The 12,384-nt window shown below is 38.2% G+C and overlaps 1 protein-coding gene across 5 annotated transcripts in view; it reads left to right on the plus strand.

Moving 5' to 3' along the window:
• Positions 1–12,384, plus strand: part of sphkap (SPHK1 interactor, AKAP domain containing) — a 259,654-nt gene that overhangs the window by 164,948 nt on the left and 82,322 nt on the right. For all 5 annotated transcript variants that reach the window (XM_079825691.1, XM_079825693.1, XM_079825692.1 and 2 more), the window contains one exon: positions 4,424–4,534. In XM_079825691.1, the coding sequence (XP_079681817.1) occupies positions 4,424–4,534 (111 nt within the window). The remainder of the gene's footprint in view (positions 1–4,423; positions 4,535–12,384) is intronic.

Here is a 12,384-nt window from a genome sequence, read left to right on the forward strand (position 1 = left end):
TAGTTTTGGTTCTGTATAAGTTATCATGTTTATTCCTGAGTTCCAGGACTCTAAAGACTTGAACAAACTGTTTTCCAGAGGAAATATGCTTAGCTTTTATTTATTTGTGTGTGTTTTCAATAAATATTTGAGTGATTCAATTTCCGTTTTATGTTTTCATTTGTCTTTATGGTCCCATAACTTATTTTACATTCAGGTGACATCAATGCAACACAAATAAACTGACAGAGCAACTTGTCTTGAAAAAAAGAGGTATGTCAATTGTCTGTGCACAACAGGGTTGATGTTTTACAAGCTTTTTTAGTAAATAACACCAGGCGGAAAATTAATTGTAAAAATACCCTTAGGTCTTAAAGGGTTAAACTGTTTGTACACTTACAACGTTCTCAATGCTTCGGTTTGCATGTAGGGACCCTCATTATGCTACAGTGTTAGTGTGAGGCTATTTTGAGCCTTATTAGTGGTATTAACTAGCGATTTCATTTGACTTATTCTGTGCCCCATATACTAGCGTTATAAGCGAATCTGTTTTTAGAGATAAAACTCTTTACATTCGATTTTCATGAAAACGCATCCCAGAGAACGATCTACTCGGTAACCATGTGTTAATTACCCCAGGTTCATTTTTCACCGGAGTTGTTCTTTTAAGGATACACGGAGTACTTACCAACACGGTCATCATTTTTGAGAGAAATAGTAAAGGTGAATGCATATACGAACAAGTTCTCTGTTTAGGATTAGAACGAATTCAACCCAAGCGCTCTTTGGTGAAGTGGATGATTACGTTACTGTTGAGCATCTGTCCATCATTGTATAAAGCCCATCCTGACAATTTGATTGGTCTGAGCAGCTCTGGTTCGAGCATAGTTGCTCCACAACGGATCAAGTCCAGACAGAACTTCCCGACCACAGATGTTGGCTAAGTTCGGCTGGCATCCAGGCTAGCTTGTTTACTCAAGATGGCTTCAAAAAAGCTAGCAAAGATGAGCATAACCAACGATGCAGATTGATATCTAAAAGTTTTTTTGTTGTTGTTTTTTTTCACTAACATTTGGATTTGAATAAAATACATTTTGTAAAAATAAAAAATAACTATCTAGGTTAGCTGCTTACCTTGTAAGTAAATATATATCGCCATCAGTTCATACTGCTGTTGACACTTTCTCTGAGAAGTGGATGCAATGTTTTCTAGGGGTTAAACGGATCGTAGTTGATCCGTACGGACCAGGCTCCACGGTTCGGCACGCATGTGATTCGTGGATTAATTGCGAGTTTAACCACTAAAAAGTGAAAGTTTATCATTTGCACGTGTTTTGTCTTGCCAGTTTACATACAGATTTTAAACCATTCCAGCGCTCGAAGAGGCAAAAGAGAATTTAATTCAGGTCTCGCACACTGTTATCTGTGCGCACAGCCACACACACCTGATGTGCACGTGCACAGAGAGAGACGCAATTCAGAGAGCAACCAACTCTACTAATAGTCTACTAATCTACTAATAGTGAAGCGGTTTTAGTTACTAAGAAATATATGCTATAACTTTTTAATAAGCTATTTTAGTGATAAATCACAGAACAGTGTTGACACAGCATTTTGGCGCTACTGAATGATTTTGTGTGAGGCACGCGCAATCTCCGCGTGATGTGCAAGCTATGTGTGTGCGTTACAATGCAGCGCCGCATTAGTTTAAAACGGTGATTAACTGACCTGTACAATAAGCGTGCATTCCCCCGATCAATTTTGAGCATCCAGGTGGTATAATCAAACCTCTCCTGTGGAGAGCTCTCTGAGTATGCGTTTATTTGTCATTTTTAACTGTTGGAAACAGAGCCTGTATATTTAGCTTGACATCAACTAGCTTAAAGCGTCATGGCAGAGCATTAAAGTCATTCATAAAGGTGCAACCCCTAATACACACATTGATGTCATAATACCCGTCTCGGCAAGGATTATCGTAAACACCGTATTTTATGTCTTAAAGGTGCAGTGTGTAGTATTTATGAGGATCTATTGACAGAAATGCAATATAATATACATAACAATGTTTTCAGTGGTGTATAAAGACCTTGCATAATGAACCGTTATGTTTTTATTACCTTAGAATGAGCCGACGTCCCCTTACAGTGAAGTTTTGGCATTTTACGCCGTCATGTTTCTACAGTAGCCCTAAACGGACAAACTTCACAGAGCGCTAGTCACTCTCTGCTCTCTCCGACGACAACATTTTTGTCCTGTGTGGGCGACTGTAGCTTCTCCATGTGCTTCGAAAGGGAGGGGTGAGCAGTTGGTGATTGCAATTTACAACCTCACCGTTAAAATATACACACTGCACCTTTTACCCTTAAATGCATGACTGTTTCGCCAAACATTCTTACATATTCGGGTCTTTAGCGACCCGGATCTATATCTAACATGGACAGATCTATACCTGTCGCGATAATATATAAAACTCCTGATATTAGAGCAACAATTACAGAAGAATAAAATAAAATAAAACAAATTTCGTTCCCTTTTGGAGCTTGGAAGGGTTCAGTTTGAGCAGATGTTTTATACCATCACCACTCTCCTCGTCAGAGCTCATTTCCCAGTACAGTCTGCATCTGGATCATATTCACGATCTCACGCATATTCTCAAAACTCATTTTCAACGTCTGGAAAATAAATATTTTGATCACTGACAGCTTCCTTCACCAGATCCATCATCAAGTGACAGTGACAGTAATATTTGATTGAGTTCAGTTCTTGCTCTGCAGTAAATCGCTGAGCCATTTCAAGTTTTGCAGATTATAATTATTATTGTTTCGTTTTCAGTCTGCAGTAAGTCTGAGTGAAACGTCACTTCATCATTGTGTATCAGACATTGCCACCTTGTGGAATAAAGGTGAATTGCAGTTATTTCGTCATTATAGATTAATTTATTATTGTGCAGGAAAAAAAATACGTACAATCTTACACACCACAATTTTGACAAAAAACTAGTGGAAAAACAGGCATTCAATTATCTTTTTTTTTTCTTGTTATATTGTTTAAAATTGATTGATTGAGGAATACTAAGAAGGTTGATGTCTAACTTTAAAAAATGAATGAGGAGGAGGGAAGTGAATGACGTCTCGAGTCGCTAAAGACCCGTGGCATGCATTTAAGGGTTAAGTGAACGTAAGCAGTTGAGAAAAGACCGCAAGTGTATCATTACATTGGATCCGTGCGTTAGGTCTTAAAGTGACAGCAGCCTATAACTACTTGCTGTTGTCTATGTCAATGTTAATCAAACAACACAGCTTTTACAAACATTAATCCATTTTACATGTATACAGTGTTATTTTACATTGAATTATTACATTTCTATACCTGAAATGAATACTACCTTTATGTGTACCTTTGCTATATTTATCAAAACTTGTAATTAGTGCATTTGTAAATATTTTTTACTGACTGTTCAATTGCTTTATTAATGTTTGAACTGTATTAGTTAGGGAAGTAGTTAGGATCCGAAAAATGATCCGATCCGTGACTCGAAAAACGTAATATGAAACGTGACCCGAAGCTTATTCTATACTTGTAACTGTTTTTTGTTTGTTTGTTTTTGTTCAATATATGAGTAATTTGGACAGGATGGCCCCATTGTACTAGTTTTTATCATTTATCTTGAGTCATCCGATCAGGGAATTGCACTCAATACAGGTGTAAATGACTTCCAGAAACTAAAAGCACATTCAGAGGTGTTAAATGGTATAAACGCTAATGTGTCCTGAAGCGTCCCAGAAAACTGCAAAGGGCTGCTTACTCAGACTAACACATTATCATTGCGCCAAAGGATTTAAACAGAGGACTAGGAGTGCCACTTAAAAACTAGATGAAGAAATCAATAATTCAATACTTTTTATAATATTTTATAATATTTAAAACATGTTTTAAAACGTATTACAACAAATAATAATTATCAATTGTCTTTGCTGGTGCCCATTTTACATCAAGAAGGCGTGTCTTTAAATTCAGTTCGTTTGTTGTGTGTGAACTGTGTACAGTGGTGTATAATGAGCCATTTCTATCTATACCTGTAGTAAATCACATTATTATGTTTAGTTGTCTGTTCAGAATCTCTATTTGAAACAAAAATATATTCTCAATGAAGTGATTCTTAATTTATCCAGAATCACGCAGCTCTAAAACCGAAACATTTACATGCACAAGACACGCTGAACATTTCCAGGATGTCTGAAATCAACAAAACATGATACGCCGACGTGAAGTGATGTGTGTAATCACGAAATCAGCGATCTTTCTTGATGCAATCCAATCACTCATGTGAACTTCACAAAATGTATGCATAAAAAGATGGATGTAAAAACCCTGGCTGTACGTTCACAATTTAAGGTTTTTAAGTGTTGTGCCTCAGTCTGATAAAAGTTTGTGTTTGTGTCAGGTTTTGTGCGGTAACACTGTTCTGGATTCGTCTGAGTACTGGCTGAAGAACGATAAGGCGCTCTGCAGAATTGGATTCCTGGAGGATCAGCATGATGGCGGCTGCCCGACAGTGAGTCTCTCTTACATATCACACGCTCGCAGAAGAGCTCAAATCATAGACACACATATATCAATACATGTGATTAACGTTGCGTGTGTGTGCGCACATGCGGCCGCGTGGAAGTGCGGTGGCATTTATATTGTGTTCAGCCTCCCACTGATAAATGTGGTCTTGATTGGGGAGATAATGCGGTATGATGTTGGCTGTGGCTGAATAATATATGCAGTAATTCTCTGAACTGAGAGAATACATTTAGCTGCACACGGATGACAGCTGCACAAACTGCAGGACAGGATAATTAGAGTCTAATGACAGATTTTATACCTCACTTTACTTTAATGACAAGTTTCTTATCTTGTGTAAATGGCGGCTTTGCAACCATCTTACTATGCATAAAATTATGCCACGATCACACTAGAATTTCTGCTCTTTGGTGATGAAACACGACCTGTCTGATTATCTGCATAATGCTAATTATATGGAAATTTTACAGCAGGGTTGTTTAGCGATGTTGGGCTTTGCTTAATTTTGTGAACTCCGAAGCATTTTACTAGAATTCAACAATTGAACGTTATGAATTGGGAAATGTGGCGGACTTTACAAAATGAATACTCAAATGTGATGTTTTTTCAACACACATTTTGACAAAGCCACTAAACAAAACGCATTGCCTCCTCGCTGATAAGCATCAGTACCCTCATATCGATACTTTAACACTATAAAAAAGTTGACCTAACTTAAAAATAATAAGGCAACATCGACTCAACTCCTGCGAGGACTTCAGATGACGCAGCTCTGCATCAACATGCACCAATGCCAAATGTATATTTCTATATACCCTAATCAACATGTATTCTTTACTTCAATGAGCCCATTGTTATTACATTGTTTATTAATACATTGTTAGCTAACTATGATTTGTATATGTACGTTTTCTGAAATCCATAACTTGGACACAGCCTCCTTTGATAACAAATCACTTTCAATTGTAATGTAGACGCATGCATTTTCTGTAAAACTGCTTTGAAACGATATGTATTGTGAAAAACGCTATACAAATAAATTGAATTTAATTTAATTGAACATATTACAGTCAACTTGGCAACTGAAAGCTTAAAAACTTTTGTAAATTCTTGTCAAGAGAACTTAAAGGGTTACTTCAGCGATTTAGCATTAAGCTTTGTATCAGTAGAAACCTGGTAGTATATTTGAATGTTCGTGCTTCCCCCCTCATGTCCCCCTGAGACAAGAGATTTGTGTATTTTATGTCTGGAAAAAAGCCTCCGATGTCGCAAATATCATCATTTTGCGTCATCGGAGGCTTTTTTGGCCAGAGGCTAGAGACTACAGCCAGTAGTAGGAGCTAGTTCCGCATTTTTTCAACTCGCCTCACAGCCGAATCTCACTCACAGAACGGCCGCTCGGGCCTTCATATCGGAGCGGTCGGAACAAAGCGAGCGCTCTCAATGAATTCCTATGAAAGTTAAAGGGGCACTTCAGCGCTGGGAATATGAATGTGTATTTAAACTGTCATTTATTTTTTTAATTTGGTGCCTTCTAGACTGAGAAAAGACAGAAAATGTATTTTTGTCTCATGTGGATGAAAGACAACAACTCCCAGAATGCACTTGCTCCGCTGCCCTATGAGGCCACTCCCAAAGCCACGGCTATTGGTTATCTCTTGCCCACCGTGGCTCCACCCCAACGTCCATTTGATATTCATAGTAATACAATAATTTTGTTCAGTTAGAGAACAGACACTACAATTAAAAACTGAACGTGTCTTTTCAATAAAGTGTGAGTGAGCCGAACGAAAGTCACGGGACAAACGCAGCAGGAGTCAGATTTCATTCATTACGAGAGAAGAGCTGAGCAGAGCTGAGGGAACGTTAAGCGCGGCAGTCATTCTCGGTGTCCAGTCTGGCGAGTTTTCAGATCATGCCTATGGAAGCTTAACTTTCATAGGAATTCATTGAAAAGTTGAAACACTCACTTTGCTCCGCACCGCTCCGTTATGAATGCCCGATCTGAGCGGCAGCGGCCGTGCGCATTTACATTCTGTGAGTGAGATCCCACCACTATGGGCGGGTTGAAAACATGCAGAACTAGCTCCTGTAGTCTCTAGGCTCTGGCCAAAAATCCTCAGATGATGCAAAATGATGATATTTGCGCCATCAGAGGATTTTTTCCAGAAATAATTCTCTTGTCTCAGGGGGACATGAGAGGGAAAGTACCATAATTCCAATATACTACCGGGTTTCTACTGATACAAAGCTTAATGCTAAATCACTGAAGTTGACTGTGAGGCCGTGCTCATTTTAGTTTTGGTTTAAAATTGGCGCCAATCCGGGGGAGGGTTGCTTGAATTGTAGGTTCATGAAAACACAACAACAAAACGGTACAATGACAAACTCACTTAAACAAGTGCATTTTGCATTGAAACCAAATCTTCCGCGATCATCTGGTCTGTCAGCTCCTCACTCTCTGATGAATGAGATCTGACTCCTGTCCTGCTGCGTTTGTGCTAAGACACTCATTCGGCTCGTGCTGTATTGAGCAGACACGTTCAGTTTTTAATTGCAGTGTCTGTTCTCTAACTGAACTAAATTATTGTATTACTATAAAAATCAAAACGACGGTGGGGTGGAGCCGCGGTGGGCAAGAGATGTAACCGGTAGGCGTGGCTTTGGGAGTGGCCTCATAGGGCAGCGAAGCAAGTGCATTCTGGGAGTTGTTGTCTTTCATCCAAATGAGCCAAAAATAAATTTTCTGGCTTTTCTCAGTCTAGAAGGCACCAACTTCTAAAATAATTTCACATTTGTACTACATAAATGACCCAATTTAAATACACATTCATCTTTCCAGTGGTGAAGGACCCCTTTAAGATGGTTTAGTATTTTATCTACAAACTACAATCTTTCACCATGAAGATAAAAGATACATTTTTGTGTAAATATATTCAATCTCAAAGTTTCAATGAGATGCACAAATCTCAAAAATGTTAATTCAGTAAAAATATGAACTCTGACATCGAACTAACAGTGACAACAGCAGCATAAATTAAAATAGTTGTGATAATTGTCACCACATAATTATTTCAAGCTCCAATGCTGGGAACTTGCAAAGCGTTGTTCAACGTAAAATTGTATGTTCAGACGACTCAATTTGGGACAACATTTGGACAGATTTTGAACATACTTGAGTATCTAAGTAAGGTCAATAAAACAACTTTTGTTAGGAACATGTTTAGTGTATTCTTGTTCAGTGCATACAAATTAATAAAACTGAAAACTATTGATGCACCTTGAATTAAACTTTTTTAATTGTGCAAAGTGGGTCTGATGGCCGCTGGTTCTGTGGCCAGGAAATAACAGCCCGTAATTTGTGATGGCAGAAAATCGCTTAACATGTTCCGTATCAGTGCACTGGGCTGGTCAGACTGTGACTTCTCCGCCTCCAGGCTCAGGTGCAGTCAGAACAGGTTTCATCAGGGCTGTGCTTTTACTGCGCTGATGTCACACATGATGTTCCTTTAACACAAAAGCTCCACACAGGGAATCAAAACCCACACACACCAGCTGGCGCAGAGATTCGAATGCCAGCGCTGAGTGCCAATGCTTCGGTGAAGTAGAGAGAGAGCACGTGAGAAAGACACACTCTAAAAAGTAATTCAGGGGTCCTATTACCCCAATTTAAATGCATGGCTGTAGTTAGAAAAAAAAACAATTTATTGATTTAATTAAACCTTTTATGTTGTAAATATTATATTTGATCTGTTGACATAATAATGTTGATCATTCTATGTGTGTAATTTAAACTAAAATGTCTGCATTAGTTTTATTTGTTTTTAAATTGTGGGAACTTAACTTAACTTAACTTAACTTAAAGGGGCTATATGCGTTTTTCTGAAATTTAAACTCGCAACTGACACCTGTGGCCAAAAAACAGAACTGCTCTCATTTTCTGCTCGCTCTCGCAGCGGTGGTGACGTCACATCCGCAGACAGCGCGGGAAAAGACGACCCGCCAGAAAATAGGAAAAATAGGATACAGGCTTATAGGTGCACCCACTGTGAGCGGACAAGGTGTCAGTATGCTCATCAGGAGATGTTTGAGTCATAAATGGTAAAATAAAAAGGCTATTGTTACGTTTATTTTGGGGAAAAAGTTGCATATAGCCCCTTTAACTTAAAAAAAGAAAATGATCTTTCATTTGAAAAATGGCAGTGGATTTCCCAGCGCGCTTTGCATAGAACCAGATAAAGAAAATAATGTTGAAAAAGTGTTATGTTTTGTTTGTTTTTTTAGTAAAGGGAAAGACCTGTTAGTATTTAAAGTAGTGGTTGACTGATATATCACCGATATTTGGCTTTTTTTTTTGGCTGATACGTTTCTCTGATTGGCTGATTGGCTGTCAGAAGCGGGACTTTTATTTTGACAACGCTGAGAACGGCTCCCATTCTCCATTTTTAGTTTATCTTCTGTCTGTTTAACAGTTCTGTCTAAGATGCTGTTAATTGATTTGTTGAACAAAGAAAGTAAACGATATGCGAAAAAGTATTATAGTGTTTGCTTTTAATTGCTCAAATCTTTCCAATATCCAATAAACACTTCTTCCAATAAACTACGTCTACATTAATCCGGATAGATTTGAAAACTGAGTTTTCGTTTCAAAACGCTCTCCGTCCACACTACCGTTTTCCAAAGGTTTCTCATCCTCACTGAAACGTCAGTACACTCCAAATTCAACTTACTGTGCATTTGTAAAACCTCATAAAAGCTCACTGAGATGATACAGACACCATAAAGTTATCACACAATTCTTCTGGCAGGATCATTTTATTTAGCAAAATATCTCACCATTCACTGATGCGTCCAAGTCGCACTCGGTCAACCATTATTATGTTTGGTCTAAAACGCAACTCCACTCGTGTTTTGCCGCAGGACAGCAAATGCGAGTAAATTTTCTGTCATCCTTTCAGGACTGTGGTATGAAGTGTGCAAAGTAACATATTTTAGCAACTGTGTGAAAGTGAATAGCACATAACTGGCACAATAGCGGTATAAACACATATCTATTGGTACAATATGCGTCACATGACTAAACATGCGTCATCGTTTTCAGATACCTCCGTCTTCACAGTCCACATTACAGCGAAGACTCAGTGTGGACTGAAGGCCAAAACGGATAGAAAAAGATGCGTTTTCAAACGAAAACGTATTAGTGTGGACATGGCCTTAGTTGAATACAGCTGTGAGATCCTCTGTAGTGTGCATTTGTAGCCTGCATAAAAATGTGTTACTCTGTGCGTAACGGTCGGCCCCTGTGAATTGAATATGGACAGGAGTTCTATCATCACTGGTGACGCACGATCAGCAAATTTTAAATCCTTGATTTCAAACTATGCTGCTCTATATCCAGTTGCCCACTATGTCTCAATAATTGCATTTTCACTTTTTCCTTTTGCATCTCTGTCAAGTCGAAGTTTGTTGTGAAGCACTAGCCATCTCGAAAATGCCACGTCGATAACTTTTGATTTCTCATTTTGTTCCAAAGTCTGCTTGACATGGTCCATAATGTTTGAATGAAACTATAACAGCGTGCCGCTAGACGTTACGCAGTTGTCCACGTCTGCTGCCATGGTTCCACTACAGTAAAAGTGTAAACCGAGGGTAACGCGGATATAATGCCATTGACAGGCGACTCCCTCACATGTCCCGGTTCCTTGGTGAAAATAGCAATTTTCTCACGATATACAAAGAGTTGGAAACATTTGGGATATTGTGAGTACACTGGCCTAGTGGCTTTTGGATATTTTACTACAAAAATCTTACATATTGCACCTTTAAATAATATAAATTAAATAATAATATAAAATTAATTTTATTAATCAGCTTTATATCGGCCACGCTGCTCTCTAAAAAGCTCTCTAAAAACTGGTTCTAGTGCTGACACAATATGTTGAAATTAGTTTTTTTTTTCTTTACATAATTAGTTTTTAAGTATGCTACAAATTATTAAGTTCCTCTAACCCGGTGAACTTTGTTGTTTGAACCTAATTTCATTAGAAATCATCATAATTCAAAAAGATTGATGCAAGATAAAAAATCTGATCTCTGAAAGTTGTTTACTATTAAGGGGTTAGTTCACCCAAAAATAAGGATCCTGTCTTCAGTTACTCATGTCATTCCAATGAAACTCAGATGTGCTTGTGAAACCTCATTGTTTCTCGTGTGTCATGCAAGTAGATTTGAGCTTTTGTTTACCATTTTTGACGTGCTCTATTAATGTGCGTTAATCAATGTTTATATTTGAATAAAAGCTTAAATTAAATCTGTTCATCATATAATACAATGTCTTCATGAAACATCAAAGTGGATTCATGGACTTACAGGGACAGAAATCTCTCACGTTTCATTCAAATATCTTCATTTGTTTCAAAGAGGAACAAAAGTCTTTTGGGTTTGGGTGAGTAATCTTATGGCTTTAACTTAATTATGATTATTAATTACATTGTTCAAGAGGTTTGAAAATAAATTGAATTAAATTGGGAACTTATAAATCCAGTCTAAAGTAATAAAGTCATAACAGCTCTGCAGAGCTACGGCCCACTGTGTCATATATCCACACAGCTGCTTTCACTGCCATTATCTGTAATCAGCCATATATCCTCCCATCAGACATGCTGTAATGACTCCATTTTGTTGATGAAAATGGAGAGGAATGGATTTCACGAGAATTGCATTGGTTGCATGTATGAAAAATATGTTTCCTCTGGTCCTTTAAATATAATATTTTAAAAAAACGAATTTCCCCTCCACCTGATCTTGTTTTGGAAAGGCTGAATTAAAAAAATAAGAGAAGTTTTGTTGAAACTTGAAATGCATCCATCAGTCACAAATGAATAGGAATTCTACAACACTAAAATAGATACAGATTCAGCTTTATTGTACTGCCTAATGTTTCTGGTTTATTAACAAGGTTCAGGAAGAGCACGTTCAAATGATCTACCCAATCAGTGCGACTGGAGGCCAAATATAGCGACTCACCTCTGTTCCCCGACAGTCTTTTCTGCATCCCTGCGCCACACCCGTCTAGTTCCTATCCCAGCCAGGGATACGGGGGAAGTACTTTGGGTTCGGGCCACATTCAGAGCTTTGCAGCCCTCCCCCGGACAGCACGCCAAATACACATACTCTAATTATTTGTAAGTGTGAACTTGTGAAGTAGTTGCATTGAAACACTTAATCAGTGTGTTTGTTCAACTAAAAGCTGATCATTTATGCAAGAAAACGGCAAGGCATTAAAGGATTAGTTCACTTTAAAAGGAAAAAGATTTTTTACTCACCCCCATGTCATCCAAGATGTCTTTCTTTCTTCAGTCAAAAAGAAATTCATTTTTTTTGAGGAAATTATTTCAGAATTTTTTCTCCACACAATGGTCTTCAGTGGCAACAAACGGGTTGAATGTCCACATCAATGCAGTTTCAAAGGGCTTCGAAGGGTTTCAGAGGCTCTACACAATCCCAGCTGAGTAATAGTGTCTTATCTAGCGCAACCATCTGTCATTTTCAAGAAAAAAATAACAATTGATGTACTTTTTAACCACGAATGCTCGACTTCGGTGTTGTGATTCTTCACGGCCGTGACATACGCGAAAGTACCGACCCAGTGTTAAAACGAATGTGCAAAGACTAAATCAAATGCCATTTGCAAAAAGAAAGGTAAAACAACGATGTCGGACAATTTTGAGTTTTTCGGCACTGGGACGGTACTTCCACGTCGTGACCTTTCCGACGTGAGGACGTCATACGCCATGAAGAATCACAACACTGAAGGCGCACATTCGTGGTTAAAAA

The sequence above is a fragment of the Gobio gobio genome (assembly GCF_949357685.1).
Source record: "Gobio gobio genome assembly, chromosome: 9".
NCBI classification, from domain to species: domain Eukaryota; kingdom Metazoa; phylum Chordata; class Actinopteri; order Cypriniformes; family Gobionidae; genus Gobio; species Gobio gobio.